The sequence below is a fragment of the Eretmochelys imbricata genome, chromosome 8 (genome assembly GCF_965152235.1).
Source record: "Eretmochelys imbricata isolate rEreImb1 chromosome 8, rEreImb1.hap1, whole genome shotgun sequence".
Taxonomy (NCBI): domain Eukaryota; kingdom Metazoa; phylum Chordata; order Testudines; family Cheloniidae; genus Eretmochelys; species Eretmochelys imbricata.
Window position 1 is genome coordinate 75,093,684 of NC_135579.1, and position 16,038 is coordinate 75,109,721.

Consider the following 16,038-nt stretch of genomic DNA (forward strand, 5'->3'; position numbering starts at 1 on the left):
GGGGGCAAACTCAAACACCAGCTCTCCTTAAGGGAGCCTAAATTTAAAGTCACCCAAACTAGCAGCCGGTGCGGCACAAAGGTGTCTGCAGCCACGCTTCCAAATGGTAAGCTGCTTTCCTTTTCTTGCCTTGCTTCCCTGTCCGGCTGGGGGAGATGGCCTGTCCCCCTTGGCCCGCGGGTCTCACTGAGAGCGAAGGACAAACCTACCAGCGCTGCTCTTTGCTCAGCCCCTGTGCGAGCAGCTCCCCTGGGAGACGGCCCTGCCCCAAGCCCCGAAGGGGAGGGGAAGTTAGACACACGTCTCCCCGGGGCAGAGCGAGGGCAGATCCGCCCGGGTTCTTCTCCAGCAGCGGTCTGGAGCGCAGGGCGCGTTGCGGAGCGCCCCGGCCACGGCCGGGAAGCGAAATTGGCTGTGCCCGGCCCTCCTGCGAAGGGCTGAGAGTGGCCCGCTGTGCGGGTGGAGCAGCTCGCTGCCTCCCTCCCTCTCTTTATGCAGTGAGGAGAACAGCTAATAACAGCCCGGCGACGGGGAGCGGGGAGAGACGATGAAACGAAAGCACGTGGCGAATAATAACCATTAATCGCCCAGAGATAAAACCGAGGCCGGAATGTAGCAGGCTGCTGGAAAGCCAGGCCTGCGCCCCCGCCGCATCACTGACTGACCCCGGGACAGGGTCGGAATCTCACACCCCTGTGTCCGAAAAGCCTGAGCGCCGGCATCACTGGGCAATGTGGGTCTCGCTTTGATTTCCCGGGCCCCGAGGGACGAGAACAGCTCTGCTCTTCTTTAAACGCTCCCCGAGTTCCTGCCAACGCTTACGGGTGGGTCGGATAATGCCAGGTGGGTTTGGGAAATCATGTTCCCACATTTACTGGCTGGGATTATCTGCGATCTCAGAAAGTTTGGCCTTGGTTTTCAGCAGGGAGCGCAGATTTAAGCAGCAGCCAGAACTGAGATAAGGAAACCGATTTGTCTTGTTCAGAGAAAGCAGCGAGTTACTCTAACAAACTGGAATAAGGCAAGGAAGTAACTTTCCTTTCCAACGGTGTGTGGAAGTAGTGCGTGGAAAGATAAGCCGGGCAGTGTGGACAGCCCCGCGCTCGCACACGTGTTGGAGCGCACGCAAGGAGCGATGCTGGGGGGTGCTACCCATCGCACAGACGTGCCCGAGCTTTTGGAGGGAAAAAAACAGAAGTTGAGATTTTTGAAGTGTTTGAAATATTTTGAGGCCCCTGTGCTGCGGTGTTAGTGAATCAATAGAGGGCAGACTCCTGTGGCTCACGATAAAGATGTCAACAAATTTATCAAGCCACTTTGATTTTTACCCCCTTCCTTTCACAGTTAACCGTGCCTCCTTCTCAAGGATGAATTAAGGAACAGGTGGAACAGATGAGAAACTCTCCCACCAGTTCCTAGCAAACAGAACGATCTGAAAATACTGTAGCGAAGAGAACAACTGCTTTTCGGGCGATCCTGTAAAGAGAACCTCTATTTTAATGTACAGGGGATTAACAATGATCCCACCGAATAACATTTACGATGTTTGTTTCCATCTTTTCGATGGCAAAAGAACGAACGAGGCGGAATAAATATTAAAACAGCGGGGTGAGCAATGAAAGGCAATCGATTGATTGCTGGTATTGTAAAGTACAGAGCTGCCCGCTGAAAAAATATCTATGTAGCAATTGTTGGTTCCCCTCTGGGCCTGGCCCTACCAGGGTAAATGAAATCAGACGGGACCTCTTTTAGCTGTTCATAACAAACTGAAGCCATTAGAGGAAAAACAAACCCAGCTAAAATTCAATGACAAGATCCAGGATCTTCCTTTCTTTCCTCATAGAAAGCGCAGGCTGGCTCCTGACCCCACGGCTGGAGAGCCGGCGTTGGTGGAGAACAAACCCGCATTAGAGCTCAGACATGGGGTATTTCTCTCTTGCAAAGTGCCGAGTACAGCCCAGCTCAGAGGCTGTATGTGACGGAGCTGATCTGAATAGCACACCCGTCTGTTCCTTAAACCCCTGATTACGGAGACCCCAAAGGAAACCTGTCAACAGCTTTTCTCCCCCCTTCTCTTTTCGATCCAAGTGTGTGGAGAGATCTCGGGTTTTCATGTTACCGTTAAAATGTTTTTACAATTTCGTATTTTTTAAAGTTTATTCAACAGCGAATATTTGACATAGGACCGGACTATACCCTGACGCTCCAAAATGGATAACTCTCAGATTCTGGATTTAGTTTGTTGATTTAATTATACTCCCCCCCCAAAAAAGCAAATTAATCCCATTTCCATTGATGTGGCCGAAAACCCTTTAGCGGACAGTCTCTGGGACAGAAATACAGCGTCATTCAGACTTGTCCGGAGTACATGCAATGGTTACATCGTTTTAGGAAGTGTGGTGTTGTTGTCCCCGAGGAGGCTAAGCTTCGCTGCTGGTTTTAAGCTCCTGGATCTAATGCAACTATGAAGAGACTGTCCACACAGAATCAAGTGTCTGGCAGGGATTGTTAACCGAGTAGGGGGAGGGGTAAATGAACAGTGGTGATCTCACTAAATTATCCAGAGATCAGACAGCAGGTTGAAGGCTGCTGCTCCCCTTACTTTCCAGCAGCAGCAGACAGCAGGCGCGTTGCTGGCATTTCTTTCCTGGTGTGCTTGAATAAACTTTCCAGGACTCCCCTTGTACTGAAGCTCAGCAGAACAGAGCAAGACACCACTATTTTCTGTTTGCACTTTACCTCCCACAAAATCAATCTGATACAAGCTATTGCTCGAGAGTCTCTTAAAGGGAAGAGCCTGAAAATAACCCATATTGTTCCTGCGCACAATGCTGCCGCTTTTACAATTTTTACAGCCATGCAAATTATCAAAACATTACAATACTGTAACTCAGACATCTCACGGAAGTTTGATTAGAAATCAGTTTCTCCAGCTATTTGTTATTAGCAGTTTCGGGGGGGGGGGGGGGGGGAAATGAGAGCACGTGGCCTTTCGGTGTCTTGGTGGGATTGTGTGAGTGAGGAATTTGCTCAATTCAAGCTCGGTAAATTGGCACACGGAATGACCCGCCTCGTTTGCACTGCCTGGGTAGACTGCTCCTGTGTGAGCTCTCCAAGGTGAGGACGGTGTAAAAGGCGACTCGCGTGTTATTTCTCCCCGTCTGCGGGATGCCTGTTGCTCAACAAGCGGCAAGCAGCACCTCTCGCACCAGTTCGCCCTCCTGATGAAAGATAAGAGGGGGGACAGCGTAACGCCCGCGTTTGAGTAACAACAGGGTGAACGAGCAGCGTCCCTCCTTCGCAGCGCTGCGGCCTTGATGGCCCAGCCGGCTGGGACACCTAAGAAACGGGACCCCCCCCCGCCCTCCTCCCCCAGCCGATAGCCCCGTTTGTGGCTGATGCGCCTGGAGATGCTGCGTCGTTTTGTAGCCACCTGTCTGAATGCCACCTGGTGAACGGAGCCCGGCCGTCTTGTACGCAGGCTCCTCCCCTGCCCCGTCCCCTCGCCCCTCCCCGCCCTGTCCCGAGTCCCAGGCCCCCAGGAGATCCCTAACCAATGGCTTGTCAAACCTCTCCGCAGAGCACATCCAAGGCTGGGGATTTAAGGCGATTCACGGGTGGCAGCTGCTAGTGATTTGGGGTGTCCGGGACGCGGACACCGTGGCGGAGAGTGACAGGCGCCTCGCCTCGCAGGAGCAGGAGCAGCCTCACCATGCCGAGGTCTTTCCTGGTGAAGAGCAAGAAGGCGCACAGCTACCACCAGCCCCGCTCTCCGGGCGAGGACTACAGCCTGCGCCTGGAGAACGTGCTGGCTCAAATCTGCGCAGGTAGGGCGGGCACCGGCAATCGGGGGCGGCGGCGCGACGGGCGCAGCTCAGGGCACGCCTGGGAGCGGTACCGATGGCGGTGGGGGATCGGAGCCTGACCTGCGCCAAGGGGGGCGACCACAGAGCCCTGGGAGGGCGGGCTGGGGGCTCGGGGGAGCTCGCCGGGCAAAGGCAGGCGGCCCCGGCGTGGATTGTGTGTGTGTGTGCGGTGGGGGGGCTGGTGCGTGTAGCAATGGGGCACTGGGGGAGGCGGGGGGAGGCGATGCGGCCCAAGGGCCAGGGGATCCCAGCGACCAGGTCTCTGCCCCGTGCCTGCCCCTTGCAGGTGCCCGCCCATTACTGGGGGAGTTCAGCGCCTGGCAAGCGGCAGCCAGAGCTGCGGTCCAGCCCCCTGCTGTCCCGAGGACCCCCCTGCCCTCGGCTAGTGTTTGAATGGGGACCCCCGGGCAGCCGGCCCGAGCCCAGCCCCCGGAAAGCAGCGGGCCGGGGCTGAGCTGGGGAAGCGGCGGGGACAGAGGGAGACGCTGCCCGGCTGCTGGGGCAGGGGCGCTGCTGGGGCCCCGGGCGAGGCTGCCGGGCTGCCCGCGGCGGGACGCTGCCCTAGCAGGGAGGCGGGGGCGGGGGCCGGTCTCAGGGATCCTGCTCTCCCCACCTGCCCCGGGGTAAGGGCCCTTCTCGCCTCTGTCCCCCGCAGACAATAAGATCCCGGGAGAGACGGGTCTGTGCAGCTCCGGCCTCCTGGACCCGGAGCCCCCCCGGGGCCGCTCCTCCCCGGAATCCCACCTGAGCGAGGCCATCGACGGCGCTTCCGACTCGGCTCCCAGCTGCGAGGGCAGCGTCTGCGACAGAGCGTCGGAGTTCGAGGACTTCTGGAGACCCCCGTCCCCGTCCGTCTCGCCAGGTAGGGCCCGGAGCCGGGACCCGGCACCGCCTGCGGGCTGGGGTCTCTGACGGGGAGGGGGCGCGAGCCGCGGCTGGCAGCCCAGGGGAAGGGTCTGTCTCCCTCTCCAGCCTCTTCTCGGGGAGCAAGCCGTCGGGGTCAGGCCCAGCCTGCGGAAATCGGCTGGGCTGGAGCGTGCTTAGCTGTTTTGGGATGAGGGGGCTTCCTGGCTACAAACCGCCCTGCCAGGTCCACTCCTGATCGGCGCTGACCAGCACGAATGCAAACGCAGCAGCTGTCGATTGTTTTACCAAAGTTCGTGTAGCTATTAGGAAGAAAACCTCCACTGTGTGTTACACCGAATCCCGACACCCCCTGTACATTGCTTTGGGTTAGAAATGAGCTTCCCTGGGCATGTTACTCCGGTTTTAAACCTGCGTCCAGAGAGGTATTTTTAGTTCACGGAGTGCAACATTCCTGTTGGCTTCATACAGAGCAGGATCGAGCTCGGATTGAGCATGGGCACGAAAGAATAGAAAAGAATAATTTGACTGAAGAGCCTTGAAATATTGAAGAATGCAAATCACAGGAGTATGACATTGGTTTTGTTGGTGTCTAAATATAATAGGCTGCTACAGTGTTTGAAGATCTCTGAGGAGTTTGCTTATACGCTAGATCGGGCTGCGCTAGGGGATACGTGCTATGAAAGCTAGTAAATGTAGATACAAGGCTATTTATACACCTATAGTAAACATAAGTGTGTGTGTGTGTGTTCGCATTATCTGTTAGACACTTTCCTAACCTCCATTCAAGTTATTTCTTGTTTCTTGTCTAAAAAAGGATTTTTTTCTTTTCTAAAAATGCATTCCTGAAAAACAGATGAAAATAATGACGGTCAGATTTAAACACCCCAAATCCAGGAAGCTCACACTTATAGCTACAGCTCTGTCTCTAGCTCCTGGGTTGTGCCTTTGATGTGGCCGGAGCAGTGGGAGAAGATGCAGACCTGACTTTGGCTTGAATACTATCTCATTTAAAAATACAATCGTGTCGTTTTATAACAAAAATAACAAAGCTTTTTATTGCCTCCGTTAAAGCTGAAAAAAGACCAAGTGTGCGCGTCCATAAACTCGGCACAAAAAGCAACAATTTCTGTCGCGGGGAAGGAAAAAAATGGTCTCAGCTTTACAAGATCAACAAACCCCCACAGACAAACAAAAACCTCTTCCTGGTTTTCATTCCTACTTTGTCCCTGTCTCTGCATAGTCACGTCTGTATCTAATAGGGTAGCAGCTCCACATTTTAAAAGCCCCCAGGGTTTGATTCCACGCAAATAAAATTGTACACACGACAAAATGTGGGGATGCAATTTGATCTAGTTTGCTTAGCTTTCTGTGTTATAATTAATAATAACAATATAATTAACACTCCCTCCCTCCCCCTCCACACTAATGGCTTCTGGAGAGGGAACTGTAGATCGCGCCCCTACAGCAGCGTGTACACGTATTGTTGTAGCCGTTTTGGTCCCAGGGCCAGATATGAGAGGCACAAGGTGGGTGAGGTAGAATCTTCTATTGAACCCACTTCTGCTGGTGACAGAGACCAGCTGTCCGGCTTACACAGACCTGAAGAAGAGCTCTGTGTGCGCTCGAAAGCTTGTCTCTTTCGCCAACAAAAGATGGTCCAGTAAAACCTATTACCTCACCCGTCTCGTGTCTGTAAACGTGGACACAGATCACTGAAGAGACAGTCTTTGCTGGATCTGCGCCTAGGTTTTCTTCATGATTATTTCCCCCCTCCTAAAATTCACTTGCCTAAAGCGCTTCATTGACTGTGAGTGCGTCGAGGAAGGTGCGTTCTGAGCCAGTGTCTTAACAGCACGAGACAAACTTGTCTAGGTGAAACTGATAACGCGATGGGGGCATCAATACTGGAGGGATCTGTCCCCGTTAAATTCTTAACGAACATATCCCAGGAGTGCAGTGGGGATTGCAGGTGTCCCTGGCATCCACTGATCCCACCCGACAGGCGTGTCCCCTAATAATGCTGCGGAAATCGTTGCACTGAATGGTCCACCCAGATTGGCATCACTACAGGTAGGAACTGTCTGGCAAGCCTGAAAGCAGTTCCTCCCACCAATTCTTTCCCCTCAGTCCTCCCCCGCCCATTCCCTCGCCAACTTCTCCATCCCAGAAATTTGTAAGACGAATGAAGGTCTAATTAGGTCGCGGGAATGTATTGATACAATATTTGATTTTTCACGGAGGGATTTATTCTTCTGTGGAAAGATCATTGCTGTGCTTGACAAGTAAGAAAAGAGAGAAGCAGCTTTTCTGAATTAAATTCATACAGGGCAGAGGCAGTGAGAGTGTGTATATAGTCACAAAAGCTATAGAATACATGATGTATATGCCTATAGTGGAACAGAATATGATTCATGTTCGTATTCCGTGTGACCCGCAAAACGAATGTATGTATTCCCATTTCATTAGTGCGTACAATTAAATCTGAATATTGTATTTATGCCATAGTCATTTGCGTAGAGTAGATTTATTTATAGTATTACTAATAACATTTATCAATACCATAAATCTACCGTAATTATGCAAATTACTGCGGCATATAAATACATTAATACCTATAAGCTCCCGTTATATGTATGTATGTAATAACACCTGGCCATACATATTCATAGTCTATAACCGATTCGTTTAAATCATATTAATATACACTAATAAATATATAGTGGCTATTGTATTTGCGTGATACCTTTCCCCAGGTATAAGACTCTAGGAAGGCAGAGAGATAGGGGTGTGTGTGTGTATCTTTGTGTACGTACGGTGCTGCCTATTCATTTACTAGTTCAGTCATTTAGGGCTAAAGTCCCACTAGCCCTTATGGGGGATGGGCTCTTCCCCTCCCTTGCATGAACTGTGCAAAGCCCGGGCAAAACTGCAGCACCTGTGCGCGCCTAAACGGGAGCGGGGATGGAGGGAAGGCGGGACATGATTCTGCCCCGGCCCTGGCGGGGCGTGGGGGAGGGCGCAGTGTGCACTGCCCTTGGCGCTGGGAAGCGTGCTGGGGCGGAGCAGCAGTGTCACCCCGCCCCACCTCCGGGCGGTGCCTCTGTGGCTCCCTCCAGCCCTTAGCGGGGGTGCGCGCGGTGCGTGGGGGCGCTCTCCGCTATGTATCTCTGTGGGTGGGACTCTCCAGGATGGGCGTCACTACCCAATGTTACCACATCCCTGTTGCCTACTCCCAGGGTTCAAAATCATGTCAGCCCCTCCCCCACCCCCCACAATAAAGAGACTGGCTTAAAAATCATGAGATTTTAAAAACAAGGCCCTGGGGGTATTTTGAGTTGCCTTTCAGTGCTGGGGCAGGGTCATATTTTCAAGCTTTCTACCCCAACCAGGAGTGCCTGAAAATTACTTTAATAACAGAAAGAAAGCTGAAATTCTGATGAAATCACATCCTTCCGGAAGCTGGAGCTTTAAGAGAACCAGCAAATACTCTGAGAGTGGTGATCAAATTGCAGTAGTTGACAACACTGTGACACTGGTTGTGAAGAACGGAGAGAGTTGACATGCTGCTGACCACAGCTTTGCAGTCAGTGCAGAGCAGGACAAACCGTGTTCACCATCGGGTCAGCATTCCAGCCCCACTTCGTAGGAGTGAGTGTGTGTGATATGGGTGGGTATTCCCACACAAAAATCTTCCTTATTTTGATGTGAGGTTTCTAGACTGCATATCCCCCCCCAACATAAAGTGCACGAAGCAAGGAAATAAGCAGCCAAGTCATTCAGTGCTCCATCTCCACTCATCGGGCTGCCTCTGGAAGCCAGGAATTGACTGGGAATGTGAGGAGCCAGGGGAGTAACTGTGGCTGTACAAGTGGGAGTTTGCTGGAAGAGGTGTTTGGCTGAAGGAGAGGTGGGTTGTTCAGGCCAGCGTGGTGTGATGAAGCCCAATGGCTTTATGTGGAGGCATCAGCATGTGAAGAGTGAATTAAATACTCCCTGCTGTTGCCTCTTCTTCCTAGTCCACAGTGTAGCTATGCTATGGAGAGCCCTTGTTACACAGATGCCTCAGTACAGAGACACTCGACTTCCCCTGTGCTGCTGGCTGGTGTGATGGGGAGCCAAGGCAGTAGTTAGTACTCAGGGAGCCCTTCAAGGTCCGCTGTGTCAGGGCCGAGACAGCTGGGTTTCATCTCTCTCATGTCTCATGTCCTAGGTCTGAGCTACATGCCACAAGCCTATTTCTCCCAGGCTCCTGGCACATCTTTGCTAACCCCCATTTCCTCAAAAGTCCCACTTGACCAGCCACATTCTCCAAACCCAGCTCTCCCTGCTCAATCCTCATGGCCCTCCAGAGCTCAAGCTCTTTCCCAGAGCCCATTTCTATATCCCTGCTGCCCATCTCCCTCACCGGGGTATGAATAGAACTGCTGGCTCAAGTTAAAGCTGGCTGGAAATTTTCGCAAAGTACAAAACTCAGAGCATCTTGAACTTTTTTGTTTTAGTTGTATTAGTAAAAACAGAAGTAAGTGATGGATCTGAGCCTCCAACAGTCTGTTGTGATGCAATTCATGTAGGTTATGATCAGGAAGGGCAATCACTCTCTTTTGTGTCTTTAATTTTAAATGTGGCTTATGCTCATGGTTTTCATATTTGTCAGGGCTGGAGTTCGCAAAGTTCAGAGTTTGTGGGGCCCATGCTTGCTTCACTAGAGGAACCCAGAGAAATGTGAGCATTACACATCTCCATTTCAGCAAGAGACCATTTTAAAATGTTTCCTCTGCAAAAGTGAGGAACATTACAGAGACAATTCAACTGTCCTCTAAAGACTTATGGTGCCAAATCTGGAGACTAATTCAGACATTAAATTGGGAAACAGAAGGATTTCTGTTCTGCCAGAAGTGCAAAATGCATCACACCTTTAACTAGGGAGCTGCTACTGGCATGTCCATAATGGTATATGTAGGAGAATATGAAAAGTGTTATATAAGAGCTAGGCTCATTATTTATTTATTATGTGTGCTTTACATTACTGCCTAGTCATTTAGGCCAACATTTTCAAATGTAGCCATTAATTTTAGGTGCCCAGTCTGAGACACATATTGGGTATGTTTTTCATTGGTGCTGAGTACCCAAAACTCCAGTCAAAGTCAATGGGAGATGCAGATGAGCAACACTTGTGCAAATCAAGCCAGAGGTTCCAAGTTGGCCACCCAAAAACTGAGACAACCCAAATGAGTGGCCATTTTTGAAAAGCTGGCTTTGGCAGCATGTGCAGAGTGTAGGAATGACTGCATTAAGCCTATAGTGTGCTATGCAGGGTAACAACCCTCTCCCGCCCCTTGTGAGAGGTTAGAGGCAGCCCTCATGTGAGTGAGTGTACAGCACTGATAGGTTTCTGGCTTTGGACCCTATGTTGGGCTTCTGAGGTGCTGCTTTGTGCCCAGTGGGTGGTGGCTATGAACCCCACTAATCGCTCCCTCTCCTTGTGTTTCCACAGCGTCTGAGCGTTCTGTCTGCCCCTCCCTGGATGAGGCGCCCCCATTCTCAGTGCCCTTCAAGCCATATGCATGGAGCACCCTGGGCAGCTCTGAGCTGAGGCATCTGGTGCAGAACTACAGGCCCTGCCCAACCCTAGAGCGTAGCTCAGCCCTGGGACTCTTCTGTGAGCAGAGTTCGGAGTCTGCTCTCTTCGGTGCAGACTGTGGCTCAGCCCTGAGACTTTATGGTGACTTCAGCTCCCCTAGGCCGGGACTCTTCGAGCGGCCATCAGCAGCAACACCAGGCCTCTATGCAGAGGCCCAGCCTGGGCTGCAGCAGGAGAAAGGCCCAGGTGGGATCAAAGTGGAGTCAGAGCTTCTGTGCCGCCCACTGCTGATCAGCACTGGCTCCTACAAGTGCATCAAGTGCAGCAAGGTAGGAACCGACCACCCCCACTCTGGTCCTACCTGAGCCCCTGCCTCCCCATTCTAGCCTGCCTGACCCCTGTGTGCTCTCTTCCCTCAGGTCTTCTCCACCCCACATGGCCTGGAGGTGCATGTACGCCGCTCGCACAGTGGCACCAGACCCTTCGCCTGTGACATGTGTGGCAAGACCTTCGGCCATGCGGTCAGCCTGGAGCAGCACAAGACTGTTCACTCCCAAGTAAGAGCCAGGGCGGGCACATGGGTGGGGGCATGAAGTGCTAAGGCAGGTAGCCTGGGCCAAAGAGGCAACTGAATGGTGGTAGATGGACACTTGAGGTGAGGGGAGGGAGCTGGTGGGCACTTAGGGTGAGCGGGCCATGGTGCAGGAAGGCACCCAGGATGAGGGGGTCAGAGAGGCATAGTGGCTCTCAGAGGAAGTAGAGTGCTGGGGCTGATGGGGGCACAGTGGCAGGTGGGCACTTGAATGAGGAGAACATGGTGACAGGTGGGCATCCTGGATCCAGGCACTATAAACACTGAGAATGAAATTAACAAAATATAATACATACCAAACTTCCTCCATATTTCCCAGGCCCCATGTTTATCTGTAATGAGCTATGGACACCTATGGTACTTTACAAATAAAACAACCGTTCATGTCATGGATTTGTGTCTTACTCTGACACAAAGTTAGGATCTTGCAGCAGGATGGTGGACTTTTGTAGCCGTTAAAGAAACTCATTGTCTTCACCCTGCTAGCTCGCCCCCAAAAGGAGTGAATCTGCCCTCCTTTTTAGTTACTCTGTGGTGTGTGTGTGGTGTGCAGGGAGCACCTGAATACCTAGTCTTGTGTACAGAGCAGACTTCACCCATCTCAATGTGATCTGAGTCACACACAAGAAGAATATGGTTGTTAACTTTGGTAGGAGGATTTGTAACTTTTTCCACCTGCTGATACTGTACAATATTTTCCCTTCACCCACTCACTTGGCCTGGCAAATCTTCCCTCCCAAAGTCAGCTTCAGGAGGATAGAGTTACAGAGAGACTTGTTTGTTGTTTTATCTGCAAGTGAATGAGGGTGCAAGTGCTTGGCATCTGAGGAAGGGAAATATCGCCAGTTAAACAGTGGAAAAAAGAGCAATGCCGTGTATGAAAACCCCGAGGAGGAAGCATTTGGGGGCAAGCACAACAAGCAAATGCTGCCTGCCAAATATAGACTTAAAACAGACATGTCTGAAAAGCATAACGTGGCCTTGGAGGAGGAGCATGAGTGCTGGGAGAAGAGAGGAGTATGTGGTACGGGAAGAAGCATTGAAGGAAGAGAGGATTTTGCAATGGGGTGTCTAGAGAGGGAGCATAGGGGAAACAAGGAGAGGAGAGCGTGATGGGCTGTCTAAGGGTCTGACAGGAAGATAAGTGAAGGGAAAGGTAGTGGTGGTTCCAGTATATATATTTTGATTTATAAAAATATTAACAGTCAAAAAGGCTCTTTTCTTAAAGCCCTAGACACCTTTGACCTGAATGTTGATGAAAAATAAAACTAGCAGCAAACAATAACTTCCCAACAGAATTCAACCCAATCCAAAAGTTCCCCTCAATGCCTCACTCTCCCACAGTCCTCAGCACTGTTAAGATGTCAGGTGGGGTCCTGTACCTTGCAATGTCATTAACCAAATGCCCCACTGGGCTGTATTGTGGCCATCAGGCTGCTCAGCAAAGGCTTATGACTTCTCCATTGGAGCCCCCTCGAATGTGCACATGTGTAGTGCAAAGTCTGGGGCACCAAAGTAGCTAGTCTCACACAGTCCCTTCGTCTGAAAGAGCCATTCCATTAAATCACTAGGTCTGAGTGGTGCATAGAATTGGGAGGAAGGTGAATTTATCTGACTGTGAATCAGGGATGTGTTTTACCAAGTGAGGCAGTAATGCCAAGGTTAGTGCCTCCACTGGGCCTAGTGGGTATCGGGGAGGAGGATGTGGTTGCTGGGATGGGGGTATTTGTTAATGCACTGGCAGGCTGACTGCATGGCTATGATCTCGGGAGAGGCATAACGGAGTGTGTGTCTTTCCTCTCTTTGCAGGAACGCAGCTTTGATTGTAAGATCTGTGGCAAGAGCTTTAAGAGATCTTCCACTCTGTCTACCCACCTGCTCATCCACTCGGACACCCGGCCCTACCCCTGTCAGTACTGTGGGAAACGGTTCCACCAGAAATCTGACATGAAGAAACACACTTTCATTCACACAGGTCAGCCCTGCAGCAGCTGGCATTCAGCCCCTATCCATTAGAATAGATTCTGGAGAGGAGATTCTCCCCTCCCACCAATCCATTCATCTTCAGCTAGACCAGTACATGCAGCTCCCTCTGCCGGGCCCTTGCCCCACCGGGGTAGCTCACACTGTGGAAACCCAAGTGGAGCAATAGTGCAAAGAAAGGAAATTTGAGCTTGGTTTCATGAACAGCTTCTGTTTAATAACTGAAATCCTCACTGTACAATCAGTGTTGCTTTAATAGGATCCTCCCTGTGGTTATTCAGAAGGGCTTCTCTGTAAGATGATTTGTAGAGCAATATATTCATATGGCCTTGATTTAGAGCTGTGGCCCTTGGAAAATGACAGGTGAATCTGACTGCTGCATCTCCATCTGCATAGCCTGCCACTTTACAATAGCAGCAGCAGAAGCCTCCTCCTCTAGATTAAACACTAAACTCAAGGACCCAGGGTCCAACTCTCAGTCTAAATATTTACTCAGAGATTATCTATCTATTGGGCTTCCACCCGGACTTTCCAATCAAATGGTTGCAGTCTGGCATATAATGGGAGGAGAGGTGCATAGTTCTCAAGTTTCATTGTTGGTGATAATGAATATGGAAATTAATACACTGCAGATACTCAAGGAAACCATTTTTCAAAGAATGTTGTTGAAAAAGGCAGCAGGTTTTCTCAGGGATCTTTGAAAATAAAGCTTCCCTTTCAAACTGCTAGCATCATGGATTTAAATCATAGAAAATGATAGTGATCTGAATATACATATATAAATTCAATGCTGTTTGTCAAAGTATTTGACTTTCAAAGAGGTCACAAGTGGTTGTGAAAAACAAACTTAAATATTATTATTATAAAGTTGTCTCACTTACACTAGTGTAACTTCAGAGTAAACCCATTGGCTGACTTAGAATTTGTCTTAAGTTGAGCACCTAAACTTTAGTGGCTACATTTGAAAAATTTGGTTCAGCTGAACCATTTAAATAGTAAACTGGGATGGGGGAAGAGAAGAAGGAAGACAATCAGTTTTTTTAAATTGGACTTTATTGTCCAAATCTTTGGCCAGATTCTAAATCAGCTAATGGATCTACTCTGGAGTTACACTGGCATAAGTGAGACCAGAATCTGGTAACATACATTACTGAAATGAGACATAGGTTAAAGTCCTGTCCCCACTGAAATCAAAGGGAGTTTTGCCATTAACTTAAATGGGGTAGGGTTTCACCCATAGTATTGTCCCAGGGAGAGTGACCCCGCTCAATGGTCACTTAGAGATGACAGTATTGCAGCGTGGTAATCACTTCAAAGCATGGGGCACATTGACTATGGCTAGTTTGTCCTGGATCTGCTCCGATGCTATGCTGATTGTCTGATATGGGGCCTGCCCTCTTTATCCCCTTCTCCTTGTAGGTGAGAAGCCCCACAAGTGTCAGGTGTGTGGGAAAGCCTTCAGCCAGAGCTCCAACCTCATCACCCATAGTCGCAAGCACACCGGCTTCAAGCCCTTTGGCTGTGATCTGTGTGGCAAAGGCTTCCAGAGGAAGGTGGATTTAAGGAGACATCGGGAGACACAACATGGTCTGAAATGAGACCCAGCTGCGATACAGAAAGCACCTACAACACTATGTGAAGAGACTCCCTTGCTTCCCTGATGGCCCTGAATCATGCCATTTAGCACAGACCCTGGCATTACTTTTTGGGGAAGGATCTCAGGGAGGATAGGACAGGACACAGCTTTGAAAGTTCAACCAGAAGGACTCTGAAAGTGGATCTGAAAGGCTGGCTTTCTCTCTCTCAACACTGGAAAATAAGTGTTTCCATCTGAAACCTGAAGCTCCAAGTGTGGATAAGCTAGAAAATATCGGTGAGCTGGAAAGTCCTTCACCCATGGCAAAGATGAATTCCTTCATCTTTTTATTTTTGAAATTAACTTGCAGGGAAACAGAGTTTACATGATAAACACACTGAGCTGTTAGGTAATGTTATGAAAAGTGCTTACTTTTGTTGAGTTTAACTGTTAACTAGCTTTATTGATCATTCTCTGTCAGGAGGGCTTGTAGTGGAGGAGCTGGACTGGATATCTTGCTGCTTTTAGCACCAAGGAATCAGCTTGGGCTTGGTTCTGATCTCACTTACACTGGTGTAAATGGGGACTTACACTGCTGTAAAACTAGCGTGAGAAGAGGGTCAGGCCCTTGTCTCCTGTCCTTCCATCCCTCTCTGTTTGTCTGTATAGACAAGGCCTGTGTGTGTGTGTGTGTGTGTGTGTGTGTGTGTTAGGAGTGTGTGTGTTAGGGGTTGCTCGTCTGAAAAGGTTGGTATTTTGCTCTACATCAGTTGGGAAAGGAGAAGCCTATGAAGGACTCAACAGGAAAAGCCAAAGCACAAAGTAATGCCTTATAACTAGGAACTCGTGAGAATAACATTGCCCCTGACTGAAAAGGACAGGACCAAATAGCAGACACAGGCTTTCTGTCCAGAATGACCATCGGCACCAGCACTCTGGGTTTGATTATAAATAACTGGGAAGTAGCTAACAAGTTATTGATAGACTTGTTTGTGTATTAGGATTTTTTATTTTTATTTTTATTTTTACCTGCTACCATGCCGAGGGTGGGCAGGAATAATTATGAACATGTAATTGATTGAATTTGCCTTAAATGACCCTGTGTGTACCTCAGTGGAAAAATATGCTGTTTTTACTTTGTTGGCAGGATTGTAAATGTCTTTATTTAGATTTTATGGAGTGTCTTATGTTTATTGGTACATATTTATTGGAATAACGTTTTAAATTAATAAAGCATTGAGGAGCCTCTGAAGTTATTTTCATTGAAGTACAGAAGTTCAACAGAGTTAGGAAATTTTACTCTTTATTATTATGCAACATTGTATAAGAACATAAGAATGGCCATACTGGGTCAGACCAAAGGTCCATCTAGCCCAGTATCCTGTCCTCTGACAGTGGCCAATGCCAGGTGCCCCAGAGGGAATGAACAGAACAGGTAATCATCAAGTGATACATAGATATTGCGATAGGCAGGCATGGCACTTTACATGTGGGGCAGATTTCAAAAGTACCCTAATAATTTAGGAACCTAAGAGAGAGGGGCTTACGAGCATATGTCTCACTGAAAGTCAAT

General features: G+C 49.6%; 1 protein-coding gene across 3 annotated transcripts; it reads left to right on the plus strand.

The window, feature by feature from the left end:
* The first annotated feature begins 50 nt into the window (after window positions 1–50).
* On the plus strand, window positions 51–15,705 carry GFI1 (growth factor independent 1 transcriptional repressor). Of its 3 annotated transcripts, none has more exons than XM_077825042.1 (7): window positions 51–106; window positions 3,581–3,827; window positions 4,522–4,728; window positions 10,228–10,643; window positions 10,734–10,871; window positions 12,716–12,881; window positions 14,309–15,705. In XM_077825042.1, the coding sequence occupies exons 2-7, from the start codon at window positions 3,713–3,715 to the stop codon at window positions 14,485–14,487; spliced, it is 1,221 nt and encodes a 406-aa protein (XP_077681168.1). In that variant the 5' UTR covers window positions 51–106; window positions 3,581–3,712; the 3' UTR covers window positions 14,488–15,705. The 3 variants fall into 3 exon arrangements, with proteins under 3 accessions (XP_077681168.1, XP_077681169.1, XP_077681170.1); XM_077825043.1 differs by lacking the exon at window positions 51–106 and adding an exon at window positions 553–843; XM_077825044.1 differs by lacking the exon at window positions 51–106 and adding an exon at window positions 3,004–3,117.
* The last annotated feature ends 333 nt before the right edge of the window (window positions 15,706–16,038 follow it).